The following is a 19,483-nucleotide window of genomic DNA, read 5'->3' on the forward strand; positions in this document are numbered from 1 at the left end:
TTTATAAAAACAAGCAAATAATAAAAACCACTAATCTCTACTTATTAAAGGTTTTTTTTTTTTTTTTGTGTGGTGTGTGTTTGAGTAAGAATTTTGACTGAAAAAAAAAAGAACAAAAGATTTATTTGAATTTTTTAAGTAGATAAATTTAAAATTGTCATTATTTTATTTTTTATTTATTTTTATTTTTATTTTATTTGTTATTAATTTTTTTTTTTTTTTTGCATAATTAATTTTTTTTTTTTTTTTTTTTTTTTTTCCTTCCAAACTACAAATTAAATGTAATTATTTCCAATCGTATAATTATTTTTTTAATTTTTAAATATATTTTGCTTTTTTCCCTATACATTATCACTTTTTTTTTTTTTTTTCTTTTTATAAACCATTCTTAATTATTATTATAATTGTTTTATTTATTATTATTATTAAAATTATTATTATTATTAAAATTATTATTTTAATTTTATTAATATTTTTTTAAAATATATTTGGTTATTTAGAGATATGTTTTTTCATTTTCGGCTGAATCTAATTTAGTAAAAAAAAAAAAAAAAAAAAAACATTTATTATTAATTGATAGTACATTCAATTTTAAATAGTAAAATCCTAACTATAACTTTGTACATCGCTCAAATTATTATTAACCCTTTTTTTTTTTAATACACATTTCATTCCATGATTTCAAAACCTTATTTCCTACCACAAAAAATGATTGAAAAAAAAAAAAAAAAAAAATAAAAAAAAAAAAGAAAAAAAAAATTAAAAAATAAAAATTAAAAAAATTTATTTTCAAAAACTTTGTCGTTTTTTTTTTTTTTTTTTTTCTTTTCGTTTTATCATTAACTTAATTCCCGTTTCCATCTTTTTTTTTTTCACCACCCTTTTTTTATTTTATTTTTGTAAATAGTAAATAAATAAATAAATACATTAAAAAAAGTAATTTTAAATAAATATAAATAAAAATGTCAAAACAAATTGAAAAGATTGAAAAGGAATTACCAACTGTTTCCTTTACAACCAATAAAGATTCAAAGAAATATAGAGATAAAAAGAGAAAAGAAAGACAAATTAAAAAAGAAAAAGGTATAAAAGTAAATAAAATAAAGAAACAAGTATATAATAGTGATAGTGAAGATGAAAAAGATAGTGATGAAGATGAAATTGAAGATGAATTTGCAAGTTTAAGTGAAGAAGAAGAAGAAGAAAAAGAAAAAATTGTAGAAAATAATAAAAAACAAAAAACATCATCATCATCATCATCAAATGAACCTGTAAATAGATTTGAATTAGATAAAGAAGCATTATCAAATAAATTGAGTAGCATTTTAGCTCATGGTACAAGCACTAAAAAACAAAAACCAACAACCACAACAGCTGCTGCTGCTGCTGATGGTAGTACAATCCTTTCAAAATCTGAACAAACTTTAAATGAAACCCTTAAAAAAGAAAAAGAAAAAAAGAAACAAGAAAAAGAAAGACAATTAGAAAAAGAATTATTACAAACTAAAGACTATAAACCAATTGAAATCCTTTTAACCCCTGAAGAAAGAGATTTAATGAGATTAGCTAAAAAAGGTGTTATCAAATTATTCAATGCCGTCACTCAACATCAACAATCTGGTTTAACTGCTTCTGTTGATCAAAAATCTAAAAATAGTAATTATCAAAATCTTTTCATTTTATTTTTTATTTTATATTTATATTTATTTTATTAATAAAACTTTTTTTTTTTAAAAAAAAAAAATTATAAATTTAGTTACCAAAAATCAATTCTTGGAAAACTTAAAAAATACTAAAGTAAAGAAAGCAAATGAAGATGATGATGATTATTCAGACGATGATTATTCAGACGACCAAAAAGATGGAGAACAATGGGATGTATTAAAAGATGATTATTTAGTTAAAAACGAATATGATATTAAAGAAGAACAAGATTAAAAAAAAAAAAAAAAAAAAAAAAAAAAAAAAAAAAAAAGAAAAAAAATATCTCAAATAAAAATAAAAATAGAAATAAAAAAAAAAAAAAAAAACAAAAAAACATTAAAAAAAAAAAAAAAAAAGCCCCTTTTTTTCTATTTTTATTTTTATTTTTTTATTTTTAAATTTCCTATTTTCCCTTTATTTTTTTTTTTTTACTTTATTTTTATTTTTATTTTTTTATTTTTATTTTTTTTTATTTTTTTTTTTTGTTTTAAAAAATATAAGTCGCGAGCTTGTGTAACTTCTCGGACCCATTAAGAAGTTTTTTTTTATTTTTATTTTTTTTAGAAAAAAAAAAAAAAAATAAAAAAAAAATAAAAAAAAACTTTTTCATTTTTTTTTTTTTTTTTTTTAAATCCACCCAATTGTACATTATATAATATTATATTTATTTATATATAAATTGTTTTTTTCATTTTTTTTTTTTTTTTTTTTCTCTCTCTTTAATATTTATTTGATATTCGACCCATAGATCAAAATACATATTAAAAAAAGAAAAATGTCATCTAAAAATAATGGTAACAATAATACAGCTTCTTTACTTTTAAAGAAACAACTCTTAGGTAAGATATATATAATTAAAATATAGAATCAAAATAAACCTCTTCTTCATTATCCTTCTTCTTCTTCTTCTTCTTTCTTCTTCTTCTTCTTCTTATTATTATTATTCTTCTCTATACTAACATAGTAATATTATATATATGTAGAATTAAATAAAAATCCAATTGATGGTTTTTCAGCAGGTTTAGTTGACGAATCTAATATTTATGAATGGCAAATTATGATTATGGGCCCACCAGATACATTATACGAAGGTGGTATATTTAATGCAACTTTATCATTTACACCAGAATACCCAGTAAAGTATGTTATCGTTATTTGTAAAAAAAAAAAAAAAAAAAAAAAAAAAAATCTCAATAGGTAATAGATATTAACAAATTTCAATTGTTTTTATAATCAATAATCAATAATAATCAATAATAATCAATAATAATCAATAATAATCAATAATAATCAATAATAATCAATAATAATCAATAATAATCAATAATAATCAATAAACAATGATCAATAATCAATAATCAATTTATTAAATAATTTTAGACCGCCAAAGATGAAATTTATTACAGAAATGTGGCACCCAAATGTTTATAAAGAGGGTGAAGTTTGTATTTCTATTTTACACGAAGGTGAGGACGCATATGGTTATGAGAAATCAAATGAAAGATGGTCACCAGTTCACACTGTCGAATCAATTCTTGTATCAGTAATTTCAATGTTATCATCACCAAACGACGAGTCACCAGCAAATATCGATGCTGCTAAAGAGTGGCGTAACTCTAGAGAAACTTTTAATAAAAAGGTCCAAAGACTTGTCAGAAAGACTCAAGATAGCTAAAAAAATAAAAATAATAAAAAAAAAAAAAATAACATAAACAACGTATCAAGAAATATATATTCATTTTTTGAAAAAAATAAAAAATAAAATATAAAATACACCAAAACAATTTTTTATTTTTTATTTTATTAATTATTTATTTTATTTTTTAAATTGGAATTATTAAAATTGATTTATTTTAGTTACCTATACTATTGGAGTATTATTGTTGATAAATTATCATATACATCAGAGCATTCAGTATTACCTTTTACAGAATAATATCTAAAACACTTTTTATGATCACCACTTTGAAAAAATAAAAATATTTCCAAATAAAAATAAAATCTTTTCCAAATTTATTAAGTCTTTTTTTAAAAATTAGATTTATTTTAAATAAAACAGAACATGAAACAAAAATAAAATTCTAATTTGTTTGATTTGATGACATTATATTATTTTTATTAATTTTTTTTTTTTTTTTTTTTTTTTAGGGAACTGTTTGTTGGATAATATTTTTTTTTTTTTTTTTTTTTTTTTAATTATAGGTATATGTAACTAAATAGTATGGATATGATTGTTGATTATCATAAACGATATAAATATCAGAGCCCAGTGGATTACCTTTTACAGAATCATATCTTACATTTTTATTTGTAGAATCTTTTAGGGGTGGTAATTTGAGTGAACTGTCTGGCTCTGAGGTAATTGAATCACCAATTAAAACTGTGGCAATAAAGATTTGATTTAATTTTTGTGGAGTTTTATAGCTATATCTATGTGAATATGATGCATTATATGCAAAGTAACTACCATTTCCCCACATACAACTCTCTTTAGAAAATCTCCAATCAAAGCAATTTTTAGAATTATAAATTGATTCTGGTTGTGTTGCACTGGTACCATGGAATAAATATAATTCACCCTAGAAATATAAATATTTTTTTAGAATTGGAATATTAGTTTATTTTTTTATATTTATTACACACATACACATACACATACACATACACACACACAAACATAGACACTTACACTTTTACCATTATTATGAGCTTCAATTTTATTTTTTTTATAATAATAATCTTCATAGGAACTTCTATTTTGAACGAATTCAACTTTATTGATAATTACACCTGGTAATGTTTCCGACATTCTTGTACGAATTTCTAACCATTCTTTACCACCTTTTTCAATTTCTACTAAACAACACTCTTTCTTATGATCCCATCTATTTGGATAAATGATTTTATTATTATTTTTAAATTCTAAAATTTGAGATTTAATATCTAGAACTTGTTCTTTTAGACCCTCTAAATTAACATTTGATGTTTTTGTATCATAATTAATTTCAACACCATATGATAAACATTTATCTTTTATAAAACTTAATGAATCAATTGGAATTTGAATATTTATAATATTTTCTGAATATTTATACTTTATAACTAAATCTTCTAATTCCTTTACAAATGATCTTATATCATTTATATTACCTTTAACTATAATTTGATATTTATTTTTACTTTTAACAACAACACCATCATCATCATCATCGTCATCATTATTATTATTATTTTTATTATTATTATTATTATTATTATTATTATTATTATTATTATTATTATTATTATTATTATTATTATTATTATTTGGAATATTATTATTTGGATTATTATTATTTGGATTATTTTTATTATTATTATTATTGGTTTTTGGATTTAATAATTTTAATAGTTGGCCAAAAAAGCCATTTCCGTCATTATTATTATTATTATTATTATTTATAGTGGTTGGAGTTGTGTTTTTATTGTTTTTATTGTTATTATTAATATTATTATTTATAATATTCCTTTTAACTAATCTTTTGGTGTATTGTAATTTATCATTTAATTGATACCACGAAGATGGATTATTATGATCTATAAAGTAAACAGTATAGGTCGAACCATTCTTTTTTTGATTTAGATCACCAATGATTGAAACCAATCGAAGACGAGAATTATATGCTTTTTCAATTTGAATTGATTGGTCGTAATCATATGGAATATCTTTACCATCATTTTCTCTCCATGTCCATTCATAATTTAAACTCTTTGGTTTAATAGGTTCATAATTTGTATTTAAAATTGATTTATTTGGTTGAGTGGTGGTGTTTTTATTAATGCTGCTATTTTTATTGTGAAATAAAGTACCATTATCTGAGAATTTAATCAAACTATTTTCAAATATATTTGCAGTACTTTGATTTAAATCAACAAAATTAACTTCATTTAATGTTGTTTCATTTGTTAATAAAAATTCAATTGCACTTTTAATTATAATTGGTACTGCTTCTTTTGGATCATAACCGAAAATACCTGTACTAATTGCTGGAATTGAAATTGATTGGCAATTTAATGCTGTTGCACTTCTTAAAGAGCTATGAATTGACATATGTAAAATTCTAGCTTTATTTGGATTATCATTTTTTGGACCAACTGTATTAATTACGAATATATTACCCATTTTAAATTTACTTCCATAAACAGAACAACCTGTACCTATTGGACCGTTTTTTTCATAATATGATTCACAAAATTCTTTAAATGTAGCGCCGGCAGCTTCTTGAATTGAAAATGCAGCACCACCTAAATTCTTTAATTTTTCATTTGCAGGGTTAACGATTGCATGCGTTTTTTGTTTTGTTATATCACCTTTTATAATTCTAATAATTTTACCATTTGATAAATTTAATGAAATAATTGTTTCATTTTCAACTTTTAATTCAACAAGTGTAAAAGTTTCTTTTTGTAATTTACCAACTTTTTTTAAATCAAATAAAATGTCATGTCTAATTTTATCAATTGTAATTGCCCTTGTTTCTATACTATTTTCATATGAATATTTTTCTTTTAATAATTCAAGATAAATAATCTTTATATTTTCTGGGTCACCACTAATTTTAACATTTAATTCTTCTTTATTATAATAATATCTAATACCAATTTGTTGAGATTTTATTTCTAATGATTCAATTAAATTTTTTAACTATAAAATAATTAAAAGAGTTAATATTTATTTTTGTATATATTTTATATATTTATTTATTTTATATATATTGATATATTTACCTTTAAAGATGATAATTTACTTAATTGAATAGTTTTGGTTTCACTTGGAGTTGTTGATATCAATGAATCAATATCTGCTGTAACTAATTTAAATTTCTCTATACATGGTACACAAATTATTATTTCTTCACTATTTATTAAAATTGTTGCATTGTATTGTTTTTCAATTTCTTTAATTTTCATTAAATTTGAAGTGGCAACAATAAGGATTTCTTTTAAATTTGGTGAATTATATTTTTGAAAATGAATTGAATTTTTTGAAGAAATTATTGATTTTTCAATTTTTTCAACTTGATTTTTATTTCCATAAACTAAAACATTCTTGAAATCAATTTGTGTATCATCACTCTTTGATGGTGAGATTTTAATTGAAACTAATTCATCATTATTATTATTACATTGTTCTTGTAATGATTTTAAAATATTTGATAAAACTTTTGATTTTATAAATAGATCATCACCAGATAAATCAATTGTTTTTTCATAAAATCCATTTAATGCTTCATCAATAATTTTCTTTATTTGAATATAAACAGTCTCTAATGATTTTATTGAAATTTTATTTGTACCTATTATTCTAGTTGAATTTGTAAATTTTTGATTAATTAATTTTAAAATTGATTTTTGTTCTAAAAATAGAATTTCAATTTCTTTTTCAACTTCATAAACATGTTCAACCTATTTATTATTAATAATTATTAAAATCAACTTTGGTTTTTTTTTTATTTTTTTTATTTTTAGTAATTAAAGCTAATACTTACTTTACTTTTATTTAGTAGATTCATTACAATTGCTGAAACAATTTCTAAATTTTCTTTTGAATTTGCTTCCATTTTAATTCCACCATTTTGATAATGCATTACATAATCTTTGGTATTTAATGAACTCCAATCATATCTTCCTCTCATTTGTTGCTCATTCATTGGAACAAACTTTTTTAAATTTTTGAAATCTTCAATGAAATTCTTAACCAAAATGACTTTTGATGATTCACCAGTAATTAAAAAAAATATTTGATTATTATTTTTATTATTTGATTTTTGTTTTTGATTTTGATTATTATGTTGTTGTTGCTGATGTTGATTGGTATTATTGTTTTCATCAATTTGAAAATGTGTAAGGTAAGTTTTAATGGCTTTTGAATATTTATAAATTAAATTTTTATGAGTTTCAAAGAAAAGAGAATTAAATTTTACTCTTTCTCTTCTTAAATTACCAATTTGAAGTAAAATGGATTCTTGTGATTCACTTGATAATTGACCTTCAACTTTAAAGGTACCATCTTTTTCAATAATTTTTGATGGTATAATTGATTGTTTCCATTGTCTTAATAAATGAATTTTAATATAAATATGGAATCTCTTATCAACTATTAAATTATTATTTGAATCAATAAGTTTGGAATTAATAAATTGTTGCTGTTGTTGTTGTTGTTGTTGTTGTTGTTGTTGTTGTTGTTGTTGTTGTTGTTGTTGTTGTTGTTGTTGTTGTTGTAGTTGTTGTTGTTGTTGTTGTGGTAGTTGTGGTAGTTGTGGTAGTTGTGGTAGTTGTTTTTGTTGTTGTTGTTGTTGTTGTTGTTGTTGTTGTTGTTGTTGTTGTGGTTGGTGTTTTTGTTGTTGTGGTAGCTGTGGTAGTTGTTTTTGTTTTTGTTGTTGTTGTTGTTGTTGTTGTTGTTGTTGTTGTTGTTGTTGTTGTTGTTGTTGTTGTTGTTGTTGTTGTTTTGTTAACTCTCTCCAACTGTTGTATTGGGTTTCATTTAATTTTTTAATTTCATTCATTAATGGGTTAACGGTTGAGTCATTAGATAAAGTCTTTTCAAAATTTCTTTTGGCATTTAAACATGAGCTTCTATTATCTGATATGATAAATGGGATTAGTTTTAAAATTGGAATTAAAGTTTCTATTTTTTTTTCTTTAATGAAATCATTATTTATTTTTTCAAATTGAGTTTCAAAGAATGATTCAATTTCATTTTGTTTTCCACGATTTAATATACATTCTTCAATTTTAAAAGGTTGATTGGTTAGTGGTTCTTTTGAATTACATTTTTCTAATGTTGAATATGAATAAGTGTGACCACTACATTGAACAATGTGAGGATTTATTAAAATTATTCCTGTAATATTATCTAATAATGAATCTGGTGCAATATTTGAAAAATAACTTTCGAGGGTTTCTTTTACATTATTATTATTATTATCACTATTATCACAAGCTTTCTTATTAATATTTTTATTTTTATTATTATTTTTTTCACTATTAATATTTTTTAATTTATTAATATTTTTATTGTTATTATTATTATTATTATTATTATTATTATTATTATTATTATTATTATTATTATTATTATTATTATTATTATTATTATTATTATTATTATTATTATTATTAATATTATTATTATTATTATTATTATTAATATTATTATTATTATTATTATTAATATTATTATTATTATTATTATTAATATTATTATTATTATTATTATTATTATTATTATTATTATTATTCATTTTTTATGGATGTATAAATTTTAACTTTACACAAAGAAAAAAAAAAAAAAAATAATAAAAAAAAAATTATAAAAAAAAAAACAGTGATGATGATTTTTTGGTGGACGTATAAATTTTAAGTTTACAAGCAAAAAATAAAAAAAAAAAAAAAAATAAAAAATAAAAAACAGTGAAGAATTTTATTTTTTTGAAAAATATTTTGATCAAGATTTGGAAAGCCAAAAAAAAAAAAAAATCTCAAAAATCTATTCGTAAAAAAATTGAAAAAAGTTTCAAAAACTATTCACACAATAATTGCGTATTTTTTATTGATTATTAAAATCATTATAATTATTATTGTCATTATTATTATTATTATTATTTTCCAGCTTTTTTTTTTTCTTACAATTGATATTTATTTTATTTTTTATATATTTATTTCTATTTACACCATGATTGGATTTTTTTTTTTTTTTTTTTTTTAATTTTTTTTCATTACTATTTTTGTTTTTTTTCTTTGTTCTTTTTCGTTTCCTCTTCAAATTTTTCGTCTGGCTCTGAGGTAATTGATCACCAATTAAAACTGTAGCAATAAAGATTTGATTTTTATTTTGTGGAGTTTTATAACTATTCTCTACCACCTTTTTCAATTTCTATTAAGCAATTATCTTCATTAAGATCCCATCTATTTGGATAAATGATTTTATTATTATTTTTAAATTCTAAAATTTGAGATTTAATATCTAGAACTTGTTCTTTAAGACCTTCTAAATTTACAACCATTGAAATTTTTTTGTATCATAATTTGAATATTAATAATACTTTCTGAATATTTATTTATTATAACTAAATCTTCCAATTTCTTTAAAAATGATTCTATATCATTTATGTTACCATTGACCATAATTTCATATTTATTTTTACCATTATTATTATTATTATTATTATTATTATTATTATTATTATTATTATTATTATTATTATTATTATTATTATTATTATTATTATTATTATTATTATTATTATTATTATTATTATTATTATTATTATTATTATTATTATTATTATTATTATTATTAATATTATTATTATTATTATTATTATTATTATTATTATTATTATTATTATTGTTCATTTTTTAATGGATGTATAAATTTTAACTTTATACAAAGAAAAAAAAATAAAGATATAAAAAAAAAAATAGAAAAAAAAAAAACAAAAAAAAAAATAGTGACGAAGGTTTTTTAGTGGAGGGCAAATTTTAGTTTAAAAATATTTGTATACTATTCACTATAATTGCGGATATTTTATTAATTATAAAATTATTATTTTCCAGCTTTTTTTTTTTTTTTACAATATTATTTTTGTTGGTTTTATTTCTATTTACACTATGATTGGATTTTTTTTTTTTTTTTTTTTTAATTTTTTTCATTATCGCTATTTTTGTTTTTTTCTTCTTTTTCTTCTTCTTTATTCTTTTTCGTTTCCTCTTCTAATTTTGAATTTAATTTTTTTCTAATTTCTGAATGTGTTTTTCTTTGTTTATTTTTTTTTCTTTGTTCTGCTTTTTTCTTAACTTTTAATTCTTCTTCTAATTTTTGTTGCTCCCTTCTTTCACTAAACTCGTTATTTGATAGTTCCTAAAAAAAAATTAAAAAAAAAATAAAAAATGATGGGGTTAGTTGTGAAAAAAAAAAAAAAAAAATAAATAAATAAAGTGTTATTTTAAAATATACTTTTCTATCATTTTTATCCATCTCTTCTAATCTTAAAGTTTCCTTTCTTCTTAAATTACGATAAACATGAAAGTCGCCACTTGATGAACCTGCTGTCGAAGATGAAACATGTGCAACAATCTTATATTCCTCACCAATTGTTGATGTAACTGATGAAGTGTTGTTTTTAGTATTCGATTCTGACATTTTCAATCTATATCGACCTATTTATTTTAAAAATAACAATGGTTTAAAAAAAAAGATATAAATAAGATATAAATAAAATGAAAAAAAAAAAATAAAAAAATGTGAAAATTTAAAAAAAAATAAAAATAAAAAAAATAAATTAATATTTTCATTTTTTTTTTTTTTTTTGTATTATTTTCACAACATTACTTTGTTAAATAACCATAAATTTTAATTTCTTGTTTTTTTTTTTTTTTTTTTTTAAATTGTTTATTTTTTTTTATTTGTTGAGATCATTGATTTAATAAATTAGTGATGATGGAATTTCAAAAAAAAAAATAAAAAAAAAAATAAAAAAAAATTTATCAATTTTAAATCAATTATTGATTATTATAAAAATTAAAAACAAAATAAAATAAAATAATTTTGACTCAACAATAATGACATTATTTTTTGATTATTAAATATATTTAAAAATAAAAAAATCTAATTTTTATAATTTTTTTAATTTTATTTATTTTTTTTTTTTTTTTTTTTTTTTAAATTTTATTTTTTTTTATTTTTATTTTTATTTTTTTTTTTTATAAATTTACTTAATTTTTTTCTTTTTTCCCTACATTGCTGGTTATTAAAAAATAATAATAAAACACTCACCCCCCTCCCACATTTTGTGTTTTAAATTCTATTAAAAAATTTATTATTAAGATTTTTTTTTTTTTTAATTAAATAAAATAAAAAAATAAAAAAAATAATAAATAATTTTTTAAAAATAAAAAAACACACAATTTTTATAGTAAACCACACACTCTTATACCCTATTTTTATAAATATAATTTAAAATATTTTATTTATATAAAATTTTTTTGTTTTATTTTGTTTTATTTTTTTTTTCTTGGTTTTTTTATTGTCACTACACAACAAACATAATTTAATTAAAGAATAAAGTTTTTTTATTAAAATAATTTAAAGAAAAAAAAAAAAAAAAAAAAAAAAAAAAGGAAAACCCAAAAAAAAAAATCATTGCAGGTTTGACTGTATAGATTTTTTTTTTTTTTTTTTTTCTACACTAAATTTTTTTTTTTTTTTTTTGTAAAGAAAAAAAAAAAAAAAAAATAGAGTAAAAAATAAAAAGAATAATAATAATAATAATAATAATAAATAATATATAGATAGATAGATAGAGACATATAGAAGAATGAATTATGTTGAAAAGTTATTTGACGAAGTTCACTATGTTTTTAATTTAAATGCAGCCACTTTAAGTGGGGCAATTGATATATTGGTAATTCCTCAATTAGATGGTTCATTAAAGTGTACACCATTTCATGTTAGATTTGGTAAACTTCAATTAATTCAAAGTTCAGCAAAAGTTATAACAATCTATGTGAATGGTCAAAAAACCGATTTACAAATGAAATTGGGACAAGCAGGTGAAGCTTTCTTTGTAGAGGAATCCGATGACCCAGTACCACCATTATTAGCAACTTCACCAATACCCTCACCAAAATCAACTAGAAGAGCAATATCACCTGCATCAGCTAGTACTTTAACAACCACAACTACAACAACCACTACATCTTCATCATCATCTTCATCGTCACCATCATCATCATCGTCAGCAACCACATCACCTGTAAATAATACATCTACAACATCATCATCATCATCATCAGCTACAACAACTACATTATTATCACCATCTGTTCAACATATTACCCATACATCATCATCAACAACAACTACATCAACATCTAAAAATTCATCACCAATACCATCGACTACAACTAAATTTACACAAAAATCAGGAGGTGGTGTTGGGGGTGGTGGTGATGCATTTGATTCAAAAGAGATGAAACCTTTAACATCAGCATTGGAAGAGATGATTATGAATCAAACCATTAATAATAATACTTTTTATAATTATGTTCCACCAACTACACCAACAAAGAACAAGACATCATTAAATACATCTACCTCAGCATTAAGTCGTGGTTCATCAAGACCATCTAGTCCCGTTACAATTGATACACAATCACCTATTGGTAGTTTTATAATCGATTGTGGTAATGATATAAATAGTAATTTAGAGGGTAGTACATTCAGTCCAAGCACCTCACCACCAAAATCTTCAACTACAAATAGTGCTAGTGGTGCTGCTACTACAACCACTACCACCTCAACAACAACTACAACAACAACAGCTGCCGCTACTACCACTACTGTAACAGAACCAGTTTCAGATTCTGAAACTGAACCAAAGTTTTGGAGATGGGGTGGTTTCCCAAAGTTTACTTATCGTAGAAAACAATCACAACCACCACAACCAAACACTACAACTACCACCACTACAACAATAGCAGCAGCAACAGCAGCAACTTCATTATCAAATACAACCTCACCATCAATATCATTAGCAACATCACAAGATAGTATTACCGATTCTACTATTATACAGCCACCACCACCAACCACTACAACTACCACAACTACAAATACAATTATAACAGAAGCAACTACAACAAATATATTACAACCAACACCAACAAATAACAGCGGAAAAATTGAAGAAATTTTAGATACAGATAATAAAAATGGTGGTGAATCAGAATCACCATTAATCTATTCACCAACTATATCATCAAACGAATCGGATGATGGATTGGGATTACCAATAATAAATAAAAATAATAATAATAATAATAAAGGCGCCAATCACTCTATACCAATTCCAACACCGAATAATACACCAATAAATCCATCAATGTTAACAGAGAATCAACCATTGGATGGTAGTTCATCTTGGACAAGAATGGGTTCATTGTTTAAAATGTTTAAAAAAGATCATTCTGGTGGTAATAATTTAGATACTTTATCAACTTCACCTTCAAATTTAATTACACATTATGATAAAAATAATCAACAACAACAACAACAACAACAACAACAACAACAACAACAACAACAACAACAACAACAACAACAACAACAACAACAACAACAACAACAACAACAACAATTACAACAATTACAACAACCACAACCACAACCAAGTTTTATTGTAAAAACTGAAATTAAACCAACTTCAACAAACTTTAATAGCGATAATAATAGAGATGAAATGTTTTTATTAGATGAAGAACAAGAAGAAAGAGAAGAGCAAGAAGAGGAAGAAGAGGAAGAAGAAGAGGACCAAATAAAACAACAAAATGTACAACAACAACAACAACCACCACAACAAATAATTGACGAAAAATTGGATGATCAATCACCAAGACAATTAACCAAATCATTATCATATGCAGATATTGTAAAGGAAGGAGAACATTTAATTTCTACAGGTGCAGATGTTTTATCAATTTCACCATCGATTCAACCACAACAACCACAACAATCACCACCAAAAGCTTCAATTAATGCTCTTGGTACAACTGTTATTTCAACTTTAAATTATCCACCAGATTCAAGTATTTCTGAGTGTTTATCGAAATTAAATTATGAATCTGAATTCCCAGTTTTAAAAACAAATGAAGGTTATCATCATCATCATAATAATAATAATAATAATAATATAGGTAATAATAATGATAATAATATAGATAATATAGATAATAATAATAATAATAACTTTATTAAACAAATACCACCATTACAAATGAATAAAGTAACTAATAGTAATGGATTAATTGATCATTTTTCAATTAGTTTATCATTATGTGGTCATTTAATTTTGGATAAAGCATTACAATATGAACCAGAAGAAAAGGATGCATTTTTTAGAGAATACCTTATAAGTTTTGAACATTTTTGTTCAGATACATCATTATTAAAGAATCCACATTTGGTTGCAAAAATCAATGATCAATATTATCCATGGTCAGTCGCTGGTCATATCATTTTAAGTTATTTAATCTATCGTAGACCAATTACTCAAGAAGCATTAAATAATTTAAAGAAAAAAGATACTGAAGATAGAACAACAAATGTAGATATTATATCAACACCTTTACCACAACCAACTCAACTACTACCACAACAACCAACTCAACTACCACAAGCTAAACAATCTTCATATTGGAAGAGTTGGTTATGGAAAAACAATAACAATAATAACAATAACAACCAAACTGTACAAAATCAAATTTCACCATCATCATCACCACCATCATCATCACAACATTCACTTTCTAATTTAACTAGATCTGAACCAATTCCATTCAGTAATAATATTAATAATAATACTAATAATAATAATAATTTTAATAATTTTGAAAATAATATAATAATTGAAGATTTACCAAAGAAATATACAAAGAAATCATTAAGACCAACATCAGATCAATTAAAATCTTTAGGACTTAAAAAAGGTATAAATAGAATTACATTTGTAGTATCTAGTACTTTATTAGGTACCAAAGAGGTATCAGCATCAATTTATTATTGGGATAATTCATCAAAGATTGTAATCTCTGATATAGATGGAACCATTACTAAATCCGATGTATTTGGTCAAGTTTTACCATTGATTGGTAAAGATTGGTCACATATTGGTGTTGCAGAGTTGTATTCCAATATCAAAGAGAATGGTTATCAAATCATTTACCTAACTTCAAGAGCTATTGGTCAAGCAAATTTAACTAGAACCTATATTAGTTCAGTGAAACAAACTGGTTCAAATCAAAATACATTGGGCGGCAGTGGAACCACTGGTGGTGCAAATAGTGGTGTCAATGGTTTGAATCAACAACAAAGTATACCATTCACTTTACCAGAGGGTCCTGTATTCATGTCACCAAATCGTTTACTAACTTCATTTAATCGTGAAGTTATTAAAAGAAATCCTGAAGAATTTAAAATTGCATGTTTACAAGATATTCAAAATATTTTCCCACCAACTATGTCTCCATTTTATGCAGGTTTTGGTAATCGTAATACCGATGCTATCTCTTATAATGCTGTTGGTGTACCCAAGGGTAAAACATTTACAATCAATCCATTGGGTGTTATCAATACAACAAATACTACCTACAATAAAACTTATACAAAACTTAATGATTTAGTTCAAGATATGTTCCCATGTCAAAATTCAAATAAAAATTCTGTTGATGAACAATGGAATGAATATCATTATTGGAAAAAATCTGTTATACCACTTCATAAATTAGATCCTCTTTAGAAAATAATAATAATAATAAAACAAATCAAAAAAAAAAAAAAAAAAAAAAAGTAATAAAATAAAATAAAATAATATATAGGTTGAATTAATATATATTAATTTATATATTGGTCATATCATATTAAAATTTTTCTTTTTTTTTTTTTATTTATTTCTTTTTATTTGTTGTTGAAGTTGTGGTTTGTTTTTTTCTTGCAGAAGATTGATCATTTATTGTTTTTTGAAGTTTTTCATGAGCAACAACATTCTTTTTAGCATCACCATGTTGTTTGAACCAATCAGCTCTAGCTTGAGCTTTTGCTTTTTCACCACATCCATGAATTTCATAGAGTGCATGTTGAGTACAATATTTATGAGTACAAAATTGACAAATTCTTCCTAAAATTTCAACATTTTTCCCACAACCTTTCATACCACAAATTCTTAAATCAACTTCTCTTAATTCAATTGCTTCAAATTCTTTTAATAATTCGTCAGCAGATTTCTTATCAACAGATTTCTTTTTAGTAGTTGTTGTTGTTGATGTTGTTGTTGTTGTTGTTGTTGGTTTTTTTGCTTTCTTTTTCTTTTTCTTTGTTTTATTTGTAGAATTTGTTGTTGTTTTTGTTGTTGTACCATCATTTTCTTTTTGTTCATCTTCATCATTTTCTTCATCTTCATCTTCATCTTGTTCATCTTCATCATTATCATTTTCATGATTTTTATCAGATTTTTTAATTTTCTTTGAAATTGTTATTACTCTATTTTCACCTTCACCAACTGATTGATGATTTAATTTATTTTTTTCAGCTAATTCATGAACAACCAATCTTTCAAAAGATGATAATGTTGAAGGAAAACTATGAGATTCCATTGAAGTTTTCATAAATGTATTAACGATTGATTCTAATTGTAATCTTAATTTTTCTTTTTCTTCTTGTTTCTCTAAATCATCTTTATTTTTTTTCTTTTCTTTTTCTTCAATACTTTTTTTATTCTTTTTATCTTTTAACATTTCAATTTTTGATTTTTTATTTGAATCATTATTTGTATTAGTTGTAGTGGTGGTGGTGGTGGTTGTTGAATTATTATTATTATCATCTTTATTTAAACTAATATCCCAATTATCAGTATCACTTGGTAAGAATTCATCTTCAATATATTCTAAAGCCGATCTAAATAAACCATTTAATTTAAAATAATCAACCATACGTTTTAAAGGTTCATGAGAAGAGATTGTATCAGTATCACAAACTACAACTACATGTTTTCTAGCACGAGTTATAGCAACATTTGTTCTTCTATCTTCAGTAAGGAAACCAACTTTATGTGGAGCATCAGTATTTGAACGTACCATTGAAATGATGATTACATCTTTTTCTCTACCTTGGAAACCATCTACTGTACCAATTTCCATTGATGAATATTTTTTAGAGAGATAAGATTTTAAGAGTTTAACTTGACCATTGTATGGAGTGATTACACCGATATCATTTGGTTTTACACCACATTCTATTAATTTTTCAATATGTCTTTTTACAACGATAACCTCACCATTATTAAATTTTGATTCACCTTCATCATCTTGACTTTCTTCCATATCACAACCACTTGTATCAATCATTAAAAGAGGACAAGTTGTTGTTAAGGTATTTCTAATTTTTGGTGAATCACCAGTCACCAATAGATGATTTGAAACTGATTTATCAGCAATCATTTTTGAATTATAAAATTCCATTGAAGACCAATCCATAATTTTATGATTCATACGATATTGAACATTTAAAAGACGTGAAACTTGATCACCATATTGTTTAATGATACGCTCGAATAGGGTAATTGATAAACCCATTTTAGCGGCTTCCATTGAATGAATGGTTGGTGGTAATTGTTGATGATCTCCTGCCAACAATAGTTTATTACCTTTTTGAATTGGTATCCAACAACTTGCTTCCAATGCTTGAGCACATTCATCTATTACAACCCAGTCAAAATTATCAATACCTTTTAATGATGAATCAGATGCACCTGTATTTGTTGAAAGTATTACATTTGAATCGTTTATAACTTGTTGAATTAATGATTTCTCTCTATTCTTTAAATCAATACGTAACTCTTTAATAGATGATTGTATAACTCTTCTCTCGGAATGTTGTTTAACTTTTAATAATTGTTTTGATAAACTTTTAATCTCATCTTTAATACCTTTAATAATTTGACCACCTTCACTATTCTTTGTTTTATGATCTAATGTATGTTTTAATAATTGTGGTAAAATTCTAGTTGGATGACCAATTCTAGTTGCATTTATTAAAAAACCATTACAACTACTACTATTTGAATATTCTAATAATTTCTCCAACATATTATCAACAGATAAATTAGATGGACCACAAGCTAATACTTTTTTACCAGATTTAATTAATTGGACAATGAATTCAACAACGGTTGTAGTTTTACCAGTACCAGGTGGACCATGAATACATGCTACATCATTTGATGATAATGAAAATAATATTGCTTCTTTTTGTGATTGATTTAAACCTTTATTTATTAATTGTTGTTCAAATTTCTCTTTATTAATTTGTTGAAAATAACTATTATTATTTGATGGTTGATATCCATCATTTAATAATAAATTGATTAATGAATTCTCGCTATTACCAGTTCTTTTATTTACATTTAATTTTAATTTATCTAATGATTCTCTAATTTTCTTATAGGTTACATCATTTGCTAATTTATCGATTGAATATAATGTTTGAAAATATTCATCCAACATTGGTCTATTATTTGGATCACTATCTTCGTAATTATCATCGAATGCAATAACTATCTTTCTAGAATCAACTTTATAAACTACACCTTTAAAATAATGATTTGTACCTGGTTTTGATTTTGATGGTCTAATACCTACTATATCACCATTTGAAATTTTATGTGGTGGTAAATCAAAATTATCATCTTCATCATCACCATCACTATCTTTATCATTATTTTGCTTTTTATTATTATTATTATTGTTTGATCCACCATTATCAACAAACGATGCTCTTGCAAGTTTTATTAAAATTCTACCTGATAAACCTGTTGAAAAATTTAAAATCTTAACTTTATTAATTGTAACACCTTTTAATTCTAATTCTTTATTTGATAATGTTGCAAAGTTTTCAATTGCTTCATTAACTTCTGATTCTTTTTCAATATCTAATAATTCTAATGTTTTTTTAATATAATTTTCCATTTGAAATTTTATTTTTTATATATTTATTATTTTTTTATTTATTTATTATTATTATTTTTTTTTTTTTGAAAATGAAATCACTAAAAAAAAAAAAAAATTGAAATAAAAAAAAAAAAATAAAAAAAAAATTTTCTCATCTTTTTAAAAGAAATATATTTGCCAATTTTAAAAAAAAAATATCCAAAATAATCTTTCCAAATAAAAATTCAAAATCCATAAT

General features: G+C 22.7%; 7 protein-coding genes across 7 annotated transcripts; 3 read left to right on the forward strand and 4 right to left on the reverse strand.

Moving 5' to 3' along the window:
- Positions 1-962: 962 nt before the first annotated feature.
- On the forward strand, positions 963-1,938 carry DDB_G0271724 (hypothetical protein; the record flags this gene model as incomplete). Its single annotated transcript, XM_640422.1, has 2 exons — positions 963-1,656; positions 1,757-1,938. 2 exons carry the CDS (start codon positions 963-965, stop codon positions 1,936-1,938), a joined length of 876 nt encoding a protein of 291 aa, XP_645514.1.
- Positions 1,939-2,479: 541 nt separating this feature from the next.
- Positions 2,480-3,379, forward strand: DDB_G0271726 (hypothetical protein; the record flags this gene model as incomplete). Its single annotated transcript, XM_640423.1, has 3 exons — positions 2,480-2,543; positions 2,688-2,844; positions 3,085-3,379. The coding sequence occupies 3 exons, from the start codon at positions 2,480-2,482 to the stop codon at positions 3,377-3,379; spliced, it is 516 nt and encodes a 171-aa protein (XP_645515.1).
- Positions 3,380-3,896: 517 nt separating this feature from the next.
- On the reverse strand, positions 3,897-8,987 carry pARTg (U box domain-containing protein; the record flags this gene model as incomplete). Its single annotated transcript, XM_640424.1, has 4 exons — positions 3,897-4,283; positions 4,352-6,388; positions 6,472-7,149; positions 7,233-8,987. The coding sequence occupies 4 exons, from the start codon at positions 8,985-8,987 to the stop codon at positions 3,897-3,899; spliced, it is 4,857 nt and encodes a 1,618-aa protein (XP_645516.1).
- Positions 8,988-9,593: 606 nt separating this feature from the next.
- On the reverse strand, positions 9,594-9,870 carry DDB_G0271768 (hypothetical protein; the record flags this gene model as incomplete). Its single annotated transcript, XM_640425.1, has 2 exons — positions 9,594-9,733; positions 9,789-9,870. The coding sequence occupies 2 exons, from the start codon at positions 9,868-9,870 to the stop codon at positions 9,594-9,596; spliced, it is 222 nt and encodes a 73-aa protein (XP_645517.1).
- Positions 9,871-10,384: 514 nt separating this feature from the next.
- On the reverse strand, positions 10,385-10,888 carry DDB_G0271728 (hypothetical protein; the record flags this gene model as incomplete). The annotated part of the gene is made up of 2 exons (XM_640426.1): positions 10,385-10,606; positions 10,703-10,888. 2 exons carry the CDS (start codon positions 10,886-10,888, stop codon positions 10,385-10,387), a joined length of 408 nt encoding a protein of 135 aa, XP_645518.1.
- A 1,174-nt stretch (positions 10,889-12,062) lies between these two features.
- Positions 12,063-16,040, forward strand: DDB_G0271730 (hypothetical protein; the record flags this gene model as incomplete). The annotated part of the gene is made up of 1 exon (XM_640427.1): positions 12,063-16,040. The coding sequence occupies one exon, from the start codon at positions 12,063-12,065 to the stop codon at positions 16,038-16,040; it is 3,978 nt and encodes a 1,325-aa protein (XP_645519.1).
- Positions 16,041-16,188: 148 nt separating this feature from the next.
- DDB_G0271732 (AN1-type zinc finger-containing protein) lies at positions 16,189-19,263 on the reverse strand (the record flags this gene model as incomplete). Its single annotated transcript, XM_640428.1, has 1 exon — positions 16,189-19,263. The coding sequence occupies one exon, from the start codon at positions 19,261-19,263 to the stop codon at positions 16,189-16,191; it is 3,075 nt and encodes a 1,024-aa protein (XP_645520.1).
- Between the last annotated feature and the right edge of the window lie 220 nt (positions 19,264-19,483).

The sequence above is a fragment of the Dictyostelium discoideum genome (genome assembly GCF_000004695.1).
Source record: "Dictyostelium discoideum AX4 chromosome 2 chromosome, whole genome shotgun sequence".
Lineage (NCBI taxonomy): Eukaryota > Evosea > Eumycetozoa > Dictyosteliales > Dictyosteliaceae > Dictyostelium > Dictyostelium discoideum.